This window comes from Macrobrachium nipponense, chromosome 22 (genome assembly GCF_015104395.2).
Source record: "Macrobrachium nipponense isolate FS-2020 chromosome 22, ASM1510439v2, whole genome shotgun sequence".
Classification (NCBI taxonomy): domain Eukaryota; kingdom Metazoa; phylum Arthropoda; class Malacostraca; order Decapoda; family Palaemonidae; genus Macrobrachium; species Macrobrachium nipponense.
The window spans coordinates 40,757,931-40,780,636 of NC_087213.1; the positions used below are offsets into that span (position 1 = coordinate 40,757,931).

Sequence of the window (22,706 nt, forward strand, 5' to 3'; positions counted from 1 at the left end):
CCATCTTTCTAAAAGAATCAGATGTCCAAAAGATGACTACGAATCTGGCAATTTCATTCTTTAGAACCCTATTCGAGAAAGGTCTAGCTGCTAGTACCATTACTACAACCAAATCTGCCTTAAGGAAGATTTTTCAGCTTGGCTTTAGTATTGATTTGACTGATTCGTACTTCTCTTCAATCCCTCGAGCATGTGCCCGTCTGAGACCAGTAGACCGCCCTCATACAGTCTCCAGGTTTTTAAATGACATACTTAAATTAGCCTCAGACACTGATAATGACTCATGCTCATATATAACCCTTCTCAGGAAAACATTATTCTTAATGAGCCTGGCGTCAGGCGCCAGAATATCTGAACTGTCGGCTCTCTCTAGACACCCAAACCACATCGAATTCCTTCCGTCAGGTGAAGTGCTACTATCCCGTGATCGGAAATTCTTGGCCAAGAATGAAGACCCACAAAACAGGTGGGCTCCGTGGAAGATTGTTCCCCTTACGCAGGATACATCGTGTCCTGTCGTCACTCTTAAATCCTATCTGGCCAGGACTTTAAAAAAGTCTCCAGGTCCCCTTTTTATTAGAGAGGAAGGCGGAAAAATTTCCTTAAAAGGTATTTGACAACAAATCCTTTACTTTATTAAACAAGCCAATCCGGATTCAGTCCCGCACATCCATGATTCCTCGATTAACTATTTTCACAATATGAACTTCGAGGACCTGAAGAAATATACGGGTTGGAAATCTCCGGCAGTATTTAAATGCCACTATCTCAAGAATCTAGAGGCCCTTAAATTCTCAGCAGTGGCTGTAGGGAGCATAGTCTCCCCTGAGATGACCGAGTCCTAAAACTCTATTTTCTATTGCTCGTTCTGCTTAGCCTTTTTTCCTTGATACTTACTCCTTCCTACCTGCCTCGCTCGTATTCCCTACCAATCTTCCCCCCACCCCCGGTGCCGCCGGGCTGGTTTGCTTGCCATTCCGTTGCCGCACTTGTATATAGCGATTGGGACCCACCTTTTGTATTCCTTACCTGTTATTGTACATACTTGTATGTATATAGTCATATTGCTTCAAATGCCATACCATTGTATTTATTACTTTATTACTAGTTATTATTATTAAGTCTTAATTTTAAGAATTTAGCTAAGTTTGCTTGTTTCTTTTCACGGCTTATTAAATTTATTCTTTAATGAACTTTAAGTTTCATTATTCCTTTTATATTTTTGTTTTGTACCTTTCAAGCTTGTATGGCAATTCTCTGATACTATTTCACCGGCCGACACAGGTCGAACCCAGAAAAGGGATTTTGACGAAGGAAAAATCTATTTCTGGGGGAAGACCTGAGTCGCCAGGTAAACCCGTCCCTCTTTCTTTTCCTGATCCCCACCCTGTAGCCAGTCCAAGCTTGGGTGCGTATTCCAGGAATGAAGATGCCGGGCGTGGGTGGTAGTAGTAGCGAGCGGAAGGTAGATGTGGTAGTCCTTGTAATGGCTCTTGCCTTGTGAGGGACTTTGAAAGGAATCTTCTAATTGGCAGAAGTCCTGTAATAGTGGCCTCCACTCGCCCTGGTGCTTATACCGACGCCCTTTGGCGATCGAGCTGAGGGTATTAACTTCAGCATTCCATTTTAGGTTTTTTCTCTGGTATATTTAGAATCTATTTATACTTAGAAATGCGTGCTACAGGACCATTTCACCGGGTGACACAAGTCTTCCCCCAGAAATAGATTTTTCCTTCGTCAAAATCCCTTAAGTATGATGTAAATCACTTTTATCATAGAGACATGGTCAACAGAAAAAATCCTGAAATTAGTGAAAGTTCCCTGTGGAAAAGTGAATACGTATTAATGTGTTCCACAAAAACCCGACAAAGTGAACCGCAGAAATGTGAAACACGTAAAACCGGAGGAGCACTGTATCGTACCATGCTAGTCACTAGATATGGTCTGAACAATTTTAACTTCCATAAAATTATTGAGAAACAAACAATTTCATTCCCAGTAGATCGAAGGCTGAATGGACTTACGAGGCATAAAATATATGTAAGGTAAAGGGGTAGAGGTGACTTCGACTTCTTAAGCTTTACTTATATGAAGGCAAACTGCTCTCCTAATTCTGAGTGTGCTCAAGGTAAAAGTCCATAAGTGTAATCCATTCTTATCAGTAGATGAAATGGATCTTGCCATACCACTAAATGCAAAGGATGGTCCTCTGAAGACTCCAAATGGACAGGGACCTCCCTATTCTCCCACAGAGCAGGAGAGCATTTGGATGTTTGGAGAACGATCTGGTGTCAGGCTGTAGCTGGTACCAGAAGTGCTGTTCGCCAGTAGAGCTATGAGCTAAGGACTGGTGGGCGCTTGTGGGAACTAGCAGGAGCTCAGCACAAGAGAAGGCACCAGGCTGTAACCGATGCCAAATGAATACGGCGCTAGGTGAGTTGGAAGCCAAACGAGCTCTAGACTCGTGGTTCTATAGCTGCTGTCAGACAGTAGCTTAAGCAAGATTGTAGCTGTCACCCAGCGAACTGGGCACCAGACGTGCTAGAAGTTCGAGGCGCTGTAAGGCACTAACTCTGGGAGCCAGACTTTTGGCTGGCTCAAAGCGATTTGGATGCCAGGAGAGCTAAGAGTTCTGGCTTCACTCCTTGAGAAAGTGAAACGCAGAGGACAATTATGCTTCCAGTAAGACGATCAGAATGGCTGAAGGGACATTTTGTGCCTGAAAGCTAAAGAAGAGGCTGGGTCTCACTAGTGAGTCCTAGTCGAAGTCTGAGGCTACTCAGATGGGTGTCTTCTGAGTAAAGAAATCGAGAAGAGGAACTCGGGGGAACAAGTAAGGGACATGGACATACATCCAGGTTCCAGGGGACCTGACTCCTTGCTTGCTTTGACGCACCAAAGACAAGATAAAGTTGTCAAAACTTGGCCCCTGTGCATAGATACTTAGTTTAGCATAGTCCAAGACCTTTCACTGATGGAGTACGAAAGATGTAGAACTCCTCAGGTACAGAAGGGGTATCTGAAAAAAGGCCATAGAATTCTTCTAAGAAGATGGCTAGAGACTTCAATTCCATCTTGGAAAATGCCCCACTTATTCAGATAGACTAGGCTAGAAAAACATCAGCAACCACAATAGCTTATGCAATACGTCTAGCAGAAAACTTTACTGACACACACTTTGAAGTTTCAAGAGTCTGAGGAGAGGCAAATAGGATCATAGTCGGACTACCCCATGAACTCCTGTTTGCCTGACCAGGGGACACGACATCTAACCACAGGGAAGGACCTGGTTTCATTTCATTTGCAAGAGCTAAGATGAATTGACTTGAAACTGAACCTGAATTGTTCACAGTGGAGGTTCACTTGCTTGGAGAAAAAAATGAGAGAAAAAAACAAGCCTTTCTTCTTTATGTAGAATATACACAAGACTGGGGTTTCATTTAGAGAGAACTACTGCTGTCCAGGTGTAAACTAAGGCCAATAAGCTCTGAACCCCCAAGAGAGATACTTACAGCTCTCCAACATATGTAAGAAGGTTCCATCTTCTGGAGAGCACAACCCGGAAACTTGTGGTTCCCCCATGGATTCCTCAACCAACATCTGAGGTGGAAAATAGAAGACAGATGTTAAGTCCAGAGAGGAGGTCACTGAAAAGGTGAGGACTGTCATGAAGAACTATAACCCTGTAGAGCTGTCTAAGCATGTCTATGAACCAAGAAACTCTGTCCCAGAGACAGGCCTTCTGGCTGTTTCCATTCTGCGGACAACTGAGCAATTATGCGAATAATTGGGCAATCTCTCAGACTTCATGCATCAGCTGTCGAGTCTGTGGCTTCTGATAGTCATGGGGACACATTGGTATCCTGATGACTTGACACCTCATACAGCCTGAAGACTATGTGGGATTTTTCATAGTGGAAAGGAGAATCTTGTAAGGATCCATAGGAGCCACAAAATCCTTTAAACAGAGAAACTAAAGCTCGTGAATGGGTGCTGGGAGCTCTGATCATCAGGGGCTGAGAAGGAGAAAGTTGAGAGGACAACAGCCCTCTCTTCTTCCAAAATCAAGGACAACAGCGGACAATCCAACTATCCTTGTCCACAACTGATAGCACTGGGCAACAAACCTAGGCGATGACTCTCGTTCCTGGTTCCAGTAATGACAAATCAGACACTGGATCAAAACTTCATCAAGGATAGATCCGTCGAATTACTAGAGGGAGGAATGCAAAAGACAAAAGACACATGTCTTCTCTGCCCCTGACAAAAAGTTAGACTCCTAAAAAAAACCCTCGATCAAAAAGGCCAGGACCGCGGATTCTAGTGATGGATCCACACTCAAAGAAGCAGGAGCTGCTTGTGAGAGTTGGCGCTGTAAACTCCAACACTCGTGCCAAACACTTGACTAAATGACTGTAAAATTCTGTAAGTGTGGGCACAAATGGGGCCTGGGGAGGTACTGGATGCTTGGGAGCTACTAAGCTCGCAAGGGCAACTGGCAGCTTGACAACCACCGAGAGTTTAGGAGCAAGAGGGTGCCCTGGATCCACTGAGCGCTTCGGTGCCAACAGGCGCTTGGGAGCCAAATTTCTGAACGTTCAGGAGAAAACTGCTCAAGGTTGTCCCAAAAAAGGTGCAAGAAGACAAAGATTCCCTGATCTTTTTACGTGGCCTCTGAGCAGTGTGGGACACGTCCACAGCAGACCTTTTTAATGGTCTTGATTTATCATTACTATTGTATCCCTATTTAGGGCTGGGAGCCTCTGAAATAGAGGAAAGCCGGTGCACATCTGGGAAGATGCCTTTCCACTGGCTATTTCTGGGCTTAGCCTGTGTCGCTCCGTGAAATGGTTCCTTTAGCACTCATTTCTAAGGTATAAATATTGCTATAAATACCAGAGAAAAAAGCTATATGGTGATGCCAGAATAGTCCGGCTTGCTCACCTTTATTTAAGGTGTCGGTATGGTATCTGGGGCGAGTGAAACCACTACCAGAGGTCCCCCTGCCATTTAGTCTCTTCCTTTCTCAATATCCCTCGTCTACAGAGGAGCCGTTCCAAGCTCCCGCTACCCGCTACTGCTATAACTAGCGCTTCGTTTACCATTCCTTTTGATAGCATGACGTCGCTAACGCGCTTTTTCTTGTGTAATGATTTTGCTTTGGAATTTCTCCTTCTTGCATCATGGAACGTCGGGTAGATACTGCATGTAAGTTGAGTACTGCAATTAATGTTTGGTATTACCCATTAACTGTGTTTTAATGGGTTATATGCGGAAGCGGCAGCCCGCGCGTTGCCGCTCCCACGCCGCCATTTCGTGGCTCACTACCGGCGTATATTTACGCCCTTATCGCACACCAATTGGTCTCATATACTAATTGCAGTCAATTCTCATTCATTTAGCAGTTCCTGATGTATATTTTATAGACGCGTTTCTATTTATCTGACGTTTTAATGTTTAGTCCAATCACGGGGGATAGCATACCGACCGAACTGCATGCTTTCGGGATGTAGCCTACTCAGCTAGCCTTATTTTACATCTTGAGGTTGGCATATCAACCATATATCTAGTCAAGATGTATTATATGCTATTATTTTGGTAAGACACCCTTGTCTTCTACGGTTGGATCCTGATCCATTCGTAGCCTATACATATTCGTCCTCGAGCCACCCTGGCCTTCTTGCCCTTTCGGTTAAATATTTCGATTCGGCATTCTAGGCTAAGCCGCTCGGAGTTGGCCAGGCCAACTAGTTCAGATTGATTCGATTTACGAAGTTAGGCCAGCCACTCGAGAGGACTCATTGCTTTCTCTTTCACTCCATATTTATTTCTCTTTTCTTCTCCCCCGCGTTAGGACAGGATGTCTCTTCATATATGTTTTTTTTTTTTTTAATGGTTCATAATCTAATTTTATAGGCCTACTCTTGGTCGGTTGGTCCTTTACACCACGTGGCTGTTCACCCCAGGGTGACCAGACGTCCCGTATTTGACGGGATTGTCCCATATTTATGACATTTGTCCCGTGTCCCGTATCAACCCTCCCCGGGACGCCTTTTGTCCCGTATTTTCAATATTTGAAGAAAAAAAAATTTACAATATACTAGTGAAATTTTGCAAAATACAGGGTAAAGGCGGCAACAGTGCAATGGGGCGAGAACGAACAAATCTGTCCTTGGTATTTGATTTTTTTAACATAAGGCAGCATGTTTAACAAAAAGCCCAACAAAAAAGTGAAGAGAAAAAAATACTTTTAGACCAGAGTGGCAAAATTACAGTGATTTCCAGCAATGGCTCGTCCCCCAAAACAACAACAAAAGCGGTGCATACTGCAAAATATGCTAGAACAGCATGGATCAACAGCAGCACAAATCAAATAAACAAGCAGCCTCAGCTGCAGCAGTGTTAGGTATAAGATCATTATTCCCAGCAAAAAATTGTACAGAGGCAGAAATGGTATATAAATATATATATATATATATATATATATATATATATATATATATATATATATATATATATATATAATATATATATATATATATATATATATATATATATATATATATATATATATATATATATATATTATATTATATAAATACATATATATATATAATATATCTATATATATATATATATATATATATATATATATCTATATATAGTTCAACTACCTCTCCAATTTAGATGTCCCGTATTTCAATTTTCAAAATCTGGTCACCCTGGTTCACCCGGCTGAGAAGGTTTCCAGCTGACCGCGTACGAGCCACCCTGCTACCAACCCCCCCCCCCCCCCCCCCCCCCCCCCCCCCCCCAACTCACCCACCTCTGTGGAGTGCGGACTCGCTCACACTACACCATATAGCCGATCCGAGTTTCCCCATGGGGGGGGGAGGAGGGGTAGGGAGGGTTATTGGTGGGCAGGCCCCCCGTACCATGCCTTGTAGTGGAACGAGGGTACCCTGTTTGGCCGAGCCGTGGTTGGCCACCTGACCCGGGTGGGATGCTCTCCGGTCCACGGTGTCATGTATTCCTTTCACGGTCTTGTTCACCCACCCTTTCCCCCGCTCCGGCGGATCCGGGACCCCAGCTTCTAGGTGTGGTCTATGTAAATAGCACTATTCCTTATCGATCAGATATGGGCCAAGGTTATAACCGACCCCCTGTTCTGTTTTCATGAAGCCGGACCCAGCATCGGGATAGCTAGGTATATTTAGACGCGTGATAGGTATCGATCCACACCTATGGAATCATTACCGTTGCATGCATATTAATACACATATATATTAACATCCATTATTTCATTATATAAGATTTTATTTTACTATATTCGGTTTACCACAACGGCGGACTTGCTACTCCGTCTAGTATTTAAACCGAAATACCCCTGTTAACACTAGCCCTCCGGCCTTGTGCCTGTGTCTGGATTTCAATCCTTCATCCCGGTGCTATGGGGATGGCTTGAGACCTCCTAAATCTTTTAGATTATATACGTCTCCGGCGGTGCCGGAGTCTAAAGATTTCATAGCCTGCCTTCCCCATTATCCCATCACGGATGATTTTATGGTTATAAAAGCTGGGCTCCAGAGCTAGTGAGAACAAGGTCGCATGTTACCTTAGAGTATATATATGCTGCCGCCGGAGAAAACTCCGGCGGCAATAGCATAATGCATGCACCCCCGGACTTGCCTCCGGAGGGTTTATAGTGATACTCATGTATCATTTAACTTACAGGTCTTGCACTGTTTGGAGGAAGGATGCACCACCATCCTACAGGAGCCTTGTGGTCACGTGGTGTGTCGCACCCATGCCGGTTGCGCGGTCCAGGTGGGAGAGACCTTGGTATGGCACCACGAGGGCTGTGAGATATGCTACGGCTTGGTGAAAGAGTTCACCTCCGAATCAGTAGGTATCACACTGGACAGTGACACAGTGACACAATGATACAATGAGAATCAGCTGAATATGGCATGTAAATTCATACTAGGCTAAGGATAGTTACTAGTTTAAGAATTGACATAACCCCTTTTACAGGGTCTCCAGATCAGGGACGCGGCACTGGCTACCCTGAAGGTCTGGGTTGGTGGTTTTGGCCGCAACGCCAAAAAGGCCCAGCTGTACATGCTCTCGGAGGAGATGGCTGGGCTCATCTACCCCGGGGCCAAGAAGTCGGCAGCGGTAGAGGCAGTAGTAGCAGCCCCCATCATCGCCAAGATTCAAGCGATGACCACACTCTTGCCGGAGGAAGTCGTAGGAGATGTGGCAGCTCTTGACCTCGACCGGGAGCCCATAACGGTGGGCAACATGGGCGAAGGTAGGAATGGTAGCGAGGCTGGTAGTGTAGGGGCTCAAGGCTTGCTCTTGAGCCCATCTCATTCTTCTTTCTCTTCTACTCCTTCCTTCCAGGGGTTCACCGGGGAGCTTCAGTCAGTTAGGCCGAAGTCAACCTCGGTGATCCCCAAAGTTAAAAACCCAGTGGACTTGAAAAAGTCCTTGCCAAAACGTAGGTCTGGAACCAGCTGCGTCACTAAGCCATCGGCTACTAAACCCGAGGCAGACAAGGCAAAGACTACTTCCCCGTCTCAGGGGTCAAAAATGAAGGTTCCAAAAGCTAAGGCCCAGCCCTCTAGCTTTGACCCGGAGGCAATTTCAGCCAATATGATGGAGCAGGTGGGAAGCATGGTAGGGAACTTGGTCCAATATGATGGAGCAGGTGGGAAGCATGGTAGGGAACTTGGTCCAGACCAAGTTCCAAGAAATGCTCTCCCAGCTGTCATCCACTCTGGAAGCCTCAGGCCAAACCATCCAATCCTTAGCGGAGAGGATGGTGACCCAGGAGAATCTAGTTGCGGGTCTCCGGGATACAGTGGCAACAAGACTGCCTCAGTCCGGACAGGCAACCCATCCCTTGCCAATGCCGGACCCTTCGAACCTTCCTCCGTTCAAAAGCAACAATCCATGGAGGTTGGCAGCATACGCACCGTTCGTGGACAGTATGCTGACAATTGAGGGTTGCGGAACTCGAAGACTGGAGGACTTTGAGTTCCACCCTCCAGGGCTCCAGTTCCCCTTTATTGGCTACGTCTGTCTAACGGAAGACGCCATGATAAGGGAGGACAAAATCCCTAAAGAGACTGTCATCTTTCCCCAGGAGCAAGCACAACAAGCTTGGCTCCAGAATCTGACAGAGTGGCAATGCGTCAACACTAGGTTGACGGCCCACAGAAGCCCATTTACTATATTTACAGTAAATGAGGATACTCCAACCCCATGCGTGTCCAAGGTGGCTGAGCTGACTATGCAGGCTGCCATGAAGGACGAACCCATGCCCCAGCTCCGGGAGACGGATTTACCTTCCCTTCTGGTCCCCGGAACCTCAGACTGCTGGGTAGACGCACCTGCCACTTTCTCGGCAGGTAAGCTGACGCCGGACTGCGGTAACACTCTGTTCAGCGAGCGGCTCCCGAGACTCCCGGACAGCCTGATCAAAGTGGAATACGACGCTCGATCAAGGCTCAGCAGGTCCCTCAATTCCGTCACCCCGGCTGAAATGACATCCCTCATCTACTCGGATGAGTCGTTATTTAAAGTCCTTACCAAGTCACTACTACATACAATGCAGTGTGACTTGTAAGATTTCATTATAGCACGGCGGAATTGTAGGAAGTACATTCTCGCGGACGCATCAATCCGCCATGAACCCAATAAGCTAATCGGATCCTCCATCTGGGGAACAAATCTTTTCCCCGATTCCGCCGTTAATGAAGTCTTGGCGGAAGCTGCGAGGGTGAACCAGAGTCTCAAGATCCATTGGGGGCTCATTCCAAAAAGGAAACCTGAGACCACCGGATCAAATCCAAAAGGAAAGAAGAGGCTGAGGAAGTTCCAGCCCTTCCAATCCTCCCAACAACAGACTATGGTCCAGGCGGTTCCGGTGACTCAAGTAGGTCAACCGTCTACGTCAAAGGCACAACCGCAACAGCAGTATGTGCTTTTGGCTCAGCCGCCACAGCAAGCTCAGGCTTTGACTTCCTTCGCCGTCTCTCCAGCTTACAATGCGACCTTTGAAACTCAGACGTTTCAAGGGTACAACAGGTTCGCCAGAGGCAGCCGCGCCAGAGGAGCCTTCCGTCACAGAGGCAGCGGAAGAGTCTCCAACCGAGTCAAGGGCTTCCGGGGAGCACAGGGTGGCCGACCATCTGCCAACCAGTGAGAATCCCCAGGTAGGAGGGAGGCTGTCTACCGACACCGGTGGGGGTTCAGCACCTGGGCACAGAGTATCATGACCAAAGGTCTGGGATGGAGTTGGCTACAAGGTCTTCCCCCATCCAACACCTTTTACCAAAAACCGACGGCAGAACTAATAGAGTATACCCGAGAACTACTTCAGAAAAGGGTAGTATCAAGAGTCAAAAACTTGAAGTTTCAAGGGTGCTTGTTCAGCGTGCCAAAGAAAGACTCGATCAAACTAAGAATAATCCTAGACTTGTCCCATCTAAACTCATTCATTCATTGCGACAAGTTCCGAATGCTGACCGTTTCGCAGGTGCGGACCTTGCTTCCCCGTGGGGCTGTCACCACCTCTATAGATCTTACAGACGCCAACTATCATATCCCGATAGCAAGACATTTCCGTCCATTCCTAGGCTTCAGACTAGGAAAGAAGGCTTATTCCTTCAAAGTAATGCCATTCGGGCTCAACATAGTGCCCAGAATATTTACCAAGATAGCGGAAACAGTGGTCCAGGAATTGAGGACACAGGGAATAATGTTTGTAGCCTATCTGGACGACTGGCTCATATGGGCCACAGACGTCGAAGAATGCCGCAAAGGGACGGTCAAGGTAATATAGTTTCTGGAACATCTAGGTTTCCAAATAAACAGGAACAAGTCCCGGCTAACTCCGGAGTCACGTTTCCAGTGGCTAGGAATCCGGTGGGATCTAGAATCTCACACTCTATCAATTCCGCCGACGAAGCGAAGAGAAATAGTCAAGGCCACAAGACAATTTCTCAAAAACAAGCAGACGTCCCGGAGCAACCAGGAGAGAATCCTAGGTTCACTCCAGTTTGCATCAGTGACAGACGTGCTGCTGAAAGCCAAACTAAAGGATATAAACTGGGTTTAGTGTTCAAGAGCGAACCGGAGATCCCGGACAAAATTTCACACATCCCGGCGATCTTACGCAAGAGACTCCACCCCAGGACAGAGATAAAAAATCTGTCGAAAACAATACCCTTACAATTTCCTCCACTGGCTCTAGTAGTCCACACGGACGCCTCCTTGAGCGGCTGGGGCTGATGCTCACAATACAAGAAAGTACAGGGAACCTGGTCAATGTCATTCCACCAGCTACATATCAATGTACTGGAGGCAATGGCAGTGTTTCTAACCCTGAAAAGACTTTTACCAGACAAGAAAATCCATGTCAAGCTGGTATTAGACAGTGCAGTGGTTATCCACTGCATAAACAGGGGAGGCTTGAAGTCAAGCCATGTGAACCATGTGATGATAGCCATATTTGCCTTAGCAGACAGGAACAAATGGCACCTATCGGCCACTCACCTAGCGGGAGTGAGAAATGTAGTGGCGGACGTTCTGTCGAGGTCCACTCCGCTGGAGTCGGAATGGACTCTAGACGGAGAGTCATTCAAATGGATCTGCCAACAGGTGCCAGGGCTTCAAGTGGATCTTTTTGCCACGGAGTCGAACCACAAACTACCATGTTATGTGGCCCCCAACCTGGACCCTCTGGCTTATGCCACGGATGCTATGGCAATAGAGTGGAATATCTGGAAGAGAATTTACCTCTTTCCTCCAATAAATCTACTACTGAAGGTCCTGAAAAAACTCAGGACTTTCAAAGGTCACATTGCACTAGTGGCCCCCAACTGACCCAAGAGCAATTGGTTCCCTCTACTAGTGGAATTAGGACTCCGGCCCCAGCGGATTCCCAATCCCAAACTGATGCAGCTGGTACAAACGCGGACTGTGTCCGCTTCCTCAGGAATTCAGAAAGCCCTAACTTTATGGACTTCATGAAGTTTGTGGCACAGAAGGATGCCAACATTGATCCTCAGAATATCCGGTTTCTAGAATCAGATAAACGAGAATCAACCCTGCGTAAATATGATTCAGCAGTAAAGAAGCTAGCCACCTTTTTGAGAACTCAAATGCACAAACCATGACTACGAATCTAGCAATAACCTTTTTCAGAACCTTATTCGAAAAAGGATTAGCAGCAAGTACGATTACTACAACCAAATCGGCACTTAAGAAAATTTTCCAATTTGGTTTTAATACTGATCTGACAGATTCGTATTTTTCATCTATTCCAAGGGCTTGTGCTAGACTTAGACCAATAGACAGACCTCGAATGGTCTCCTGGTTCTTAAATGATGTCCTTAAGCTAGCTTCGGACACTGTTAACGAATCATGTTCTTATATAACGCTCCTAAGGAAAACATTATTCCTAATAAGTCTAGCCTCAGGAACCAGAATTTCTGAACTGTCGGCCCTTTCTAGGGAACCGGAACATATTGAGTTCCTCCCCTCAGGAGAACTATTACTCTTACCAGATCGTCAATTTTTGGCTAAAAATGAGGACCCACAGGATAGATGGTCCCCATGGAAGATTGTCCCACTGCCTCAGGACCCGTCCTTATGTCCAGTTAATTCACTAAGAGCTTACTTAAGCAGAACTGCCTCAAAATCTTCAGGTCCCTTGTTTATTAGAGAAAAGGGTGGCACTATCTCCCTAAGAGGAATCAGACAACAGATTCTATACTTTATGAAGCAAGCTAACCCGGAATCATTTCCACGGGAGGATGATATTAGGGCGGTAGCCACCTCAATTAATTACTTTCAACATATGAATTTTGACGATCTCAAAAAGTACACAGGCTGGAAATCTCCGACAGTATTTAAACGCCACTACCTAAAGTCATTAGAGGCCCTTAAATTCCCAGCAGTAGCAGCAGGGAACACAGTTTCCCCTGACACTGCATAGAACAGTAATAATTAGTTTAGTAGCCTACGTCTCTCTCTACATCTCTCTCTCTCCTACCTGCCTCACTAGCATTCTTGACCTTAGCTCAGTTGTTACTGGGTTGCACATTGTACCTTGGCTTGCACCTATGATGTATCATGATGAATTTGATTGTACATATATATATCTGGGTCTATGGTGTGTGATTTGTTAATGTTACTTGTTGGGTTATACAACCCTAGTTAGTAGATAAGTTTTTAGGATAAGGATTATTAAAATTCTCATAGTATTAAGGAATTTTATTACTTACTTGTAGATTAAATAACTAATATTAAATAGTATTTAATGTTATTCAAGTTTCAATTTCCTTACTGTAATTTATCTACACTAACTTTCCAAGCTGGTGGGGCCAATTCTCTGTTACTATTTCACGGAGCGACACAGGCTAAGCCCAGAAAAGGGATTTTGACAAAGGAAAAATCTATTTCTGGGCGGTGACCTGTGTCGCCCAGTGAAACCCACCCTCTATTTCTACACCCTATCTGGCCCAAGCTTGGGTGCTATCTACAGGAATGGTAAACAAAGCGCTAGTTGTAGCAGTAGTGGGGGCTTGGAACGGCTCCTCTGTAGACGAGAGATATTGAGAAAGGAAGAGACTAAATGGCAGGGGGACCTCTGGTAGTGGTTTCATTCGCCCTAGATACCATACCGACACCTTAAATAAAGGTGAGCAAGCCGGACTATTCTGGCATTACCATATAGCTTTTTTCTCTGTTATTTATAGCAATATTTATACCTTAGAAATGAGTGCTAAAGGAACCATTTCACTGGGCGACACAGGTCACCGCCCAGAAATAGTTTTTTCCTTTGTCAAAATCCCTTTTATCATCACTTGGGTGCAACTCAGGGTATAGGTCTAGGATATCCGAGCGGCCGGATAGCTGCTGCCTCCACTACACCTCCACGAAGACACCTTTTCAGTGGCTGTTTGTCAAAATCTGGATTAGATGCTCAATTGAGGGGCAACTACCTGATGGAAAACCCTCTCAGAATCCACTGAACAGCCAGTACGTCTCCTCCCAGGTGAAGGGGAATATGACAGGGACTTTCAATCTAGGATGTCCGAAGGGCCGAATAGCCGCCTCCTCCATTACACTTCTGGAAATATGCAATAGATTTGACAGGGGTCAATTACCCGGGGTAATTCCCACCAGTCTCCCTTGGTCTTTCAGTACGACTTCTCCCAGTTGCGGGAGAGTATGTCACAACACAACACTCACTTGGGAGGTTAATTTCTATTAAACATGACACAAGATGGCAATGGGATGGGAAGGAAGTGAGGGAACCAGGCACGGAAGCAAGTGGATAACATTATAGGGCTAATAGTAGGAGAGAAAATAAGGTATGTGCTGACTGTTCACTCTGTTTGGTTTATTTACGGCCCTCCACAGGGATGAATCCCTCTAGTGGGCTCTTGTACATTTTAAAAATAAGGTGGTTCTCATATATATAATTGTCTTTTAGTGTTTTCTCATCAGCATCATATTTCCCCTAGAAAATGTGTCTCTAGTTGCATTCTTCTTGTATGATCTTCACTTTAGACTGTATTTCATGTCAACCATGGGCGCTCATGGATACTTTTGGCACTAATGGACGGTTCTGGGTGCTCGTGGACGATCTGGGACTTATGAGCACCCATGGGCATTATGGTCCTTATGAGAGTTTAGGCGTTCGTGAAGACATGGCATCATGCTAAAGTGAGTGCTTCTGGCTGCTATAAGAGAGGACCGTTCACCATCTTCTGCATCAACTTCAATGCATGTCTTCCATGTAAAGGAGACATGAGAAACATCCCAGAAAAGTCTTCAAAATGTACTGCTGAAGCGACTACTATCCCAAAGCAATTACTGGGGCCAACTCTCGGCCGTGGATAACATCGTCTTACCCAAAAATAACATTCTTTCCTACTAATTTCTGCCCTTGCCCTTTAATTCTCCTCTGCAAAGAAAAGTGCGAGGGTTAAAGTAATAATATCATTTACCAACTGCTAGCAAGAGCAGGTTTGGTAAAAAAACAAAATATGCAAAACTTTGGCCTACAAGAATGATTAAACATTCCAGAATTACTTTTAAAGCAAATACTGATAGAAGAATTTACGAGTAGCCTTCAACCTGTAAACATCAATGTAAAAACTTTGGTCTAACTCTAAAGGAATGACATAATATACAAGAATTGCTTTTTAGGGGAAAAACTATATTGGTGGCTCACATGAAGCCTAACTCCTAACCATCTGATTCTTGGGAGAAAGCTTAAGTACTTCACAAGAGAAGTAGTAAACTGAGAAGAGATCTCAGGTGACTCTACCTATGGATGGAGAGAGTTCACCAAGACAAGATTCCTGTATGTGTCCAGGTTGCAGGTTGTGCGACACCCTGAGGAAAAGATGGGAGAGGGAGTAGCATATAACAATATTAAGAGAGATCCATTGAGTAGGAACAATGCATGGCTCTATGACGAGGGACCAAGGAGCAAGTGGAAGTTGGGCCGAGTGATCAAGTTACATATTGGATGAGACGAGGCCCTGAGAGTGCCTACTTTAAGAATGGCCTATAGCCAGCTCATTAAACCCGTCATAAGTTATACCCGTAGAGCTGTGGCAGTAAATAAAAAATATTAATCCTGCGACACATGAAATTCAGTTAAGCATGCGCCCGAGCTGAAGGACTGCTCAAATAGCTGCAGAAGACACAAAAGCACTGATAAGAACAGGACCATTGTCAATGTAGGTACTGTATAAGTTTTTCTTGTGGGGGGAGTATTTGAAACTTCAACAAGAGAGATTGTACTCTACTGCAAGCTGTGGTGTAGTTTTGTGTGGGGGCCGTTCCGACAGCTTGATAGGCAAAAATTGCCAAACGCTGAAAATTGGCAATTCATGGCGTTTTATGGCCATAAATTGCCGATTTTCGGTTATCGACAATTTTCGCTTATCATCAGCCATCAGAACGGAACCCCCCAATAATCGGGGACTGCCTGCAAAGAAAACACACAAAACTACACCACAACTTGCAGTAAAGTATAATCTCTCTTGCTGAAGTTCTGACACACTCCCCAACAAGACAAACTTATACCTACATCATTTACAACAGTCATGTTCTTATCAATGCTTTTGTGGCTTCTGCAGCTATTTGAGCAGTCCTTCTGCTCGGGCAGGTGCTTGACTGAATGTCTTCTGTTGCAGGATTAACATCTTCTATCTTCTGCCACAGCTCTAGGGGGTATAATTTAATTACAGGTTTCATGAGCTGACTATAGGCCATTCCCAAAATAGCCACTCTCGGGACCTTGTCTCATCCCATATGTACCTTGATTACTAGCCCCACCTTCCACTTGCTCCTTGGTCTCTTGTCATAAATGAGGACTACTTCCCCTGTCCTAGGCTAAGAGCCATGCATCGTTTCTACTTGATGGGTCTCTCTTAACACTGTTAAATACTACTCCCTCTCCAATCTTTCCACTGGTTGTCGCACAACCTGGGCACATACAAGAATCTTTTATTGGTGAACTCTGCATATTTCGTAAAGTGGAAATGCATATAGTGTGGAAGAAAGATATTATGTTTTGTTGTGTTTGTATTTAGTTGTGAAGATCATTGTTTGGTTATTTCATGTGTTAGATTGTAAGTGTGTGTGTAATAGTGCTTAAGTACTGGTCATTGGTTGTTTGCTGGTTCGGTAGTTAGTTGAACGTTTAGGCATTAGTCAGCTGCGGCCATGAAGGTAGTCATAATTAAGATCCAAACTAAGGTGGACATACCCCGTGTGGATCTCTCGGAGTGTCTGTGTCTCCAAATCCACTTACGTATTCCTTTCATCTAAAAGTTCATTTAGGGAAATTCCTTTAGAGGATAAGGGTTACAAAGTAGAGGTTGTGGTTACGCTGATCTCAAGAGTCAATTCAGGCTAAGAATAATGAGTCTGCCATATGAATTAACAGTAAGTTCACATCATTTATGCATTCATTAACCCTTAAACGCCGAAGTGGTAAAAATAAAAAACTCCCCCGAATGCCGGAGCCGGTTTTGAGTGAGCGCGGAAGCAGAAAAAATAATTTTTTCAAAAAATCACAGCGCGCTTAGTTTTGAAGATTAAGAGCTCATTTTGGGCTCCTTTTTTTTCATTGCCTGAAGTTTAGTATGCAATCATCAGAAATGAAAAATAATATCATTATCATATGTAAATAATGCGATATATGGTAGCAAAAAAAAAAATCATACATAATTGTATTAAAATCACGCTGTGCAAAAAACCATAAAAGCTAACGAGTTTCTTTTTGTTTCGTTGTATTGTACACTAAATTGCAATCATTTTGATATATAATACAATGTAAAACAATAAAAGCAACACCGGAAAAATATTATCACAAAAAGATGTACAAATTCGTAACGTGCGGACGTAAAAAAATGTTTTTTTCAAAAATTCACCGTAAAATCTAAATGCGGACGTAAAAAAATGTTTTTTTCAAAAATTCACCGTAAATCTAAATATTGTTCTAGAGACTTCCAATTTGTTTAAAAATGAATTCAAATGATTGAATATTACGTTACTGTAAGAGTTTTAGCTTACAATTGCGTTTTTCGACCATTTTGGTAGAGTCAAAGTTGACCGAATGTGGTTTTTTTTCTATTTATCGTGATTTATATGCAAATATTTCAAAAATGAGAAAAGCTACAACCTTCAAATATTTTTCCTTTTATTTTACATGAAATTGCGCACATTTTCATATATAAAACTCTATGAAATGCCTAATATGAAACGGAGCAAATTTTCCGAGAATTCGATGTACGCAATTCGGAGATTTAAGGCGGAGAATCCGCGGGCGGAGGGAAGGAAAGTTTTTTTCATAAATTCACCATAAATCAAAATATTGTGTTAGAGACTTCCAATTTGTTGTAAAATGAAGGTAAATGATTGAATATTACTAAAATATAAGAGTTTTAGCTTACAATTGCGTTTTTCGACCATTTCGGTAGAGTCAAAGTTGACCAAATGTGGTTTTTTTTCTATTTATCGGGATTTATATGCAAATATTTCGAAAATGAGAAAAGCTACAATCTTCAATTATTTTTCGTTGTATTCTACATGAAATTGCGCACATTTTCATATATAAAACTTTATGTAACGGCTAATTTAAAATGGTGCAAACATTACCACAATCGCACGTTTGATTTTTTCGGAAGAGTTACCGCACGGACGTAAGGAAAATGTTATTTTTTTCATAAATTCACCATAAATCGAAATATTGTGCTAGAGACTTCCAATTTGTTACAAAATGAAGGTAAATGATTGAATATTACTAAAATATAAGAGTTTTAGCTTACAACTGCGTTTTTCGACCATTTCGGTAGAGTCAAAATTGACCGAAGGTTGTAAATTGTCACTTATCATTTTTTATATGAAAATATTTCAAAACTGATAAAAGCTACAACCATGGGTTGTTTTTAGTTGTATTGTGCATGAAATTGCGCACATTTCAATATACAAAACTTTATGTAACGGCTAATTTTAAAATGGTGCAAACATTACCACAATCGCATGTATGATTTTTTTCAGAAGAGTTACCGCGCGGAGGTAAGGAAAAAGTTTTTTCATAAATTCACCATAAATCGAAATATTGTGCTAGAGACTTCCAATTTGTTGCAAAATTAAGGTAAATAGCTGAATATTAGTAAAATATAAGAGTTTCAGCTTACAATTGCGTTTTTCGACCATTTCGGTAGAGTCAAAGTTGACCGAAGGTTGAAATTTTGGCACTTATCGTTATTTATATGGAAATATTTCAAAACTGATAAAAGTTACAATTCATGAGTATTTTTTTGTTGTATTCTAAATGAAATTGCGCACATTTTTATATATAATACTTCATGAAACGGATAATTTAAAACGGTGCAAAAATTATGTCAAAGTGACGAAATAATTTTTGAGATGTGTCACTGATACTTTTTAGTGCGATAAGAAAGAAATTCGTGCTTGCGCGCCTGCGTAACGATTGTAAACAAAACAACGCCTTGATCAGTGAACTCTCAGCATCCCCCAAGTCGCGTGATTCAAAAGTTTTCGGCTGGTAGGCCTATAAGTATTTTTCCGCGAATTTAAAAAAAAAATTTTTTTGAGCCGACGTATGGTACGTCCATTCGGAAATCGGGGGAGATTTTGACTCGACGTTTAATACGTCCATTCGGCGTTTAAGGGTTAATGTACACAATACAACATGTTAACTGTTATTTAGAATATGAGTGAAGTTCCTGGATGTCAGTATAAAACTTAGGATACGATTAGGTTAGTACATTACAATTCATTTAGGCTATATGATCTTTTACGATTGAAACACTATTTATTTTGAATTGAGTCAAAATATTCTTAAAAGGATTACATACTGTATATTCAAAACAAAGTAAAGACATAAATAAAAAGCCAAAATAAATAAGTTTTGCCTTAAAAATTAAAAACAATATTTACCTTCCAGGATTCCAAACACTGGGGAGATAAGTTCAACCACTCTTGAATTTCTCCATATCTTTTATGTACATTCGAAATGTGATCACTCAACCTCCGATCAGATTTAGCTTTCCTTGATGTAAAAGAAAACACAGCTTTTTCTCTTAAGGCACGTATGCATATGTACCATACACTTTTAGCTTTTGTAATGCCAAAAGTGGCACCATCTTTATTCAGATAATAAAGAACCTCGCCCTCCTTGTTATGATACGCTCTAATCTGTAAGAAATAACTTTAAAAGTACCAAGGAAAACATTACACATTTAGCTACATGTATATGTACTGTAATGCTGCTAACAAAGAGAAGCACCTAGGACATATTCAAGTACATTAACACTTCAGTACATTAACCAAAGTACAGTAAATTTCAAACTCTTTACTCTATAAAAGGCTATTGTGCCACCAAACAGATTTTGAAAATTAAGAAAGTCAAGGATTCCTTCATTTATAAAACTCTCACATAACTGACCCTTGCAGAAAGATTATGATACATGTAATCGTGACTAATCAATATGGAGCAATCAGTTTTAGGGTAAAAATCCTTACATGGCTATAGTACTTATACCTGGAATAAAGGACATCATATAAATCAATTTTAGTCTTAAAATTTTAAAAAAAATTTATTTTCATAGTAAAATTGGTTATTTCTATACTTACAAAAGATTTACATGGCTACAAGTTTTGAGCTGCAGGCTCACTCAGTACTTCCTGTTTACCTGCCTAAGGTCAGCCTATTTCGTCTTCCTGTTTACCTACCTAACTTCCAACAGTATTTTTGTAAATACAGGCAGTCCCTGGTTAACGACAGTGGTTCTGTTACCAGGCAAGCGCCGATAACCGAAAATCGGCATTAACCAGAACAACATAAAAATTATGATAATAAAAGGTATTTACAATGGCATAGCACTGATAAACTAATTACCAACGCCAAATACTTAATACTTACTGACGCTGATAAACTGCTTACTGACGCTAATATACCACCTACCAATGCTAATAAACTGCTTACCAATGACAATAAACTTCTTACCAATGCCAATAAACCACTTATTGGCATAAAAAATTGCTTATCAGCACCAAAAATCTGATTAACAATGTTGTTAGCCAGGTGTCGTAAAACCGAAACTTCATTAACTGATGCCGCCAATAAGAGGGGGCTACCTGTAATGTAAATACTATTGTTGTTGATGACGTTATTTCTTGTCCTGTTGATTTTTACGATGCTACTGTTATCATGAGTCTATTCATTAGTTTAGATATTGATTTTCTGTTGTTAATTCTAATTCTTTCGGGAGACACTGAACTGAACCCTGTGCCTGTTACTCATTATAATAAAAAAAAATGTAAAGTCAACCACCAATATTCGCAGGGGATAGGAACCACAAACACCCAAGAATAGCTAAAATAGATCAATTTGGGGGAATCAGTGGGAAACAGGTTCCATTACTTCTATAGCCCATAAATTTACTAATGGCAACTTCTAGACTGACTCAGGGCAACGAAGTAGGCGGCTCAGGGGTTAGATGTGATCTCGACTTCAGTGTTCCCCCATATTCGAATATCCAGAATCCACGAATAGATGAAACCACGATAAAAATGCTTAAAACTGCCTATTTTGTTAGTTAAAACTCGAGAAAACCCCAGTAAAAAGGTTTTTACCTGTTTTTATAATAGTTTTATCACAAAAAGTGCACTTTATGATGAAATTCATAAAAAAACAGGAATTTTTGGATGTTTCTCATGACAAAATACCACCAACAGGCGAATTTTCCACGAATAATGGGTGTATATCTTCCATAGAGAAACCTGCGAATATGTGAGTCCACGAATCCGGAGTGTGCGAATACAGGGGGTTCACTGTGGTGTCTCTCTCTCTCTCTCTCTCTCTCTTAAATGAAGTCTTTTGATACATTTGCACATAAATATACCACCAAGGGGTTGCTGTTGGTTTCAGTTCTTACCTTTTATGAAAGTATATCAGTTATAATTGTAATTTTGCAAAGAAAAGTGCAAAAAAATATTAGAAAAACCATGTATAATAAAAAAATCCAGCATCTTTGATCTACATTTGATCTATATTTTACTACATATATACATACTCAGAATCTGTTACTGATTTTAGTTCTTATATGTTTTAATACCGTGTGCACTGTCATTTTAATTTTATAAAATAAAACTAAATTACTTATTATAAAAAACATGTACAACTTGGTAAAATTTATGATTGTCTAGTAAAAGAGGCACCACAAGGGGTTGTAAATAGTTTTTTTTCAACTTCTCGTGGAAGGTAGGGAGAATCTTTTTAGCATTTTTTTTAAACACCATGTGCATTTGCATCTCTTCCTCTTTCTATTGATGGCGATTTCAGACCGTGACTTCCATAAAGGCTGGGTTTGGCAATCAATCTCCTATAGTTGCAGGGCTTGGGCTCAACAAAAAAAGAAAAGTCAGCTGATATTGACGCCATGATGACTTTTGCAATGAAACATTACAACATCATTGCACACGTTGAGATGAGATTAGGTATTTACATAGTCACACAAGCAAGTCACCAATGATTTAAGTCACAACCACATTTAACGGTTTTTACAGGACGGCGAGTTCTGTGAGGGCATGACGATTTTTGACAATTTATTTGCGATTTAGTTGCATAATATTCCAATTTAAATAACGGGCACCATATTCATATATATATATATATACATATATATATAATATATATACTGGGTGTTTCAAAATTAAGAGTCCCCTCCACAGAACAAATGGAAAGTTATGAAGTTTCCTGCAATACCCTATTAAGTTTCTATTAAGCTATTTTTCATTTTACATTTCTTGTATTTTCAGACTGAGTGACGGAGTTAGATACAGCCATGGCGAATGACTCGGAGGAAATTAGATGGACTGACCGAATCCGGTCTATAACCTTCAGAGAGGCCAGGGATGCTGGCGCATCCTACATTTCACGTTCCTGGATAGCTAAATACATTAAAAGAGATGAATCCTTTGTTAAAAGAAACTGGAACAGAAATCCATATGACTGTCATTGCGAAGAGTAAGAATCTTGGGAGGCCTGAATTCCTTTCTCAGAGGTCAAAAAACATCATAGCTGAGGCATTGGGTAGACCAAGAAAGTCTTTATGTAAATTGGCCCTTGAACTAGA

The 22,706-nt window shown here is 42.1% G+C and overlaps 1 protein-coding gene across 2 annotated transcripts in view; it reads right to left on the minus strand.

Annotated features, from left to right (window-relative positions):
• The window catches only part of LOC135198610 (uncharacterized), a 266,022-nt gene that overhangs the window by 30,249 nt on the left and 213,067 nt on the right, over window positions 1-22,706 (minus strand). The window contains exons 5-6 of one of the 2 annotated variants that reach the window (XM_064226350.1): window positions 19,507-19,764; window positions 14,396-14,986 (exon numbers count right to left, since the gene is read on the minus strand). In XM_064226350.1, the coding sequence (XP_064082420.1) occupies window positions 14,930-14,986; window positions 19,507-19,764 (315 nt within the window). In that variant the 3' untranslated portion in view covers window positions 14,396-14,929. Of the gene's footprint in view, window positions 1-14,395; window positions 14,987-19,506; window positions 19,765-22,706 lie in introns of those variants that run through there. The other variant, XM_064226348.1, reaches the window with a different exon arrangement.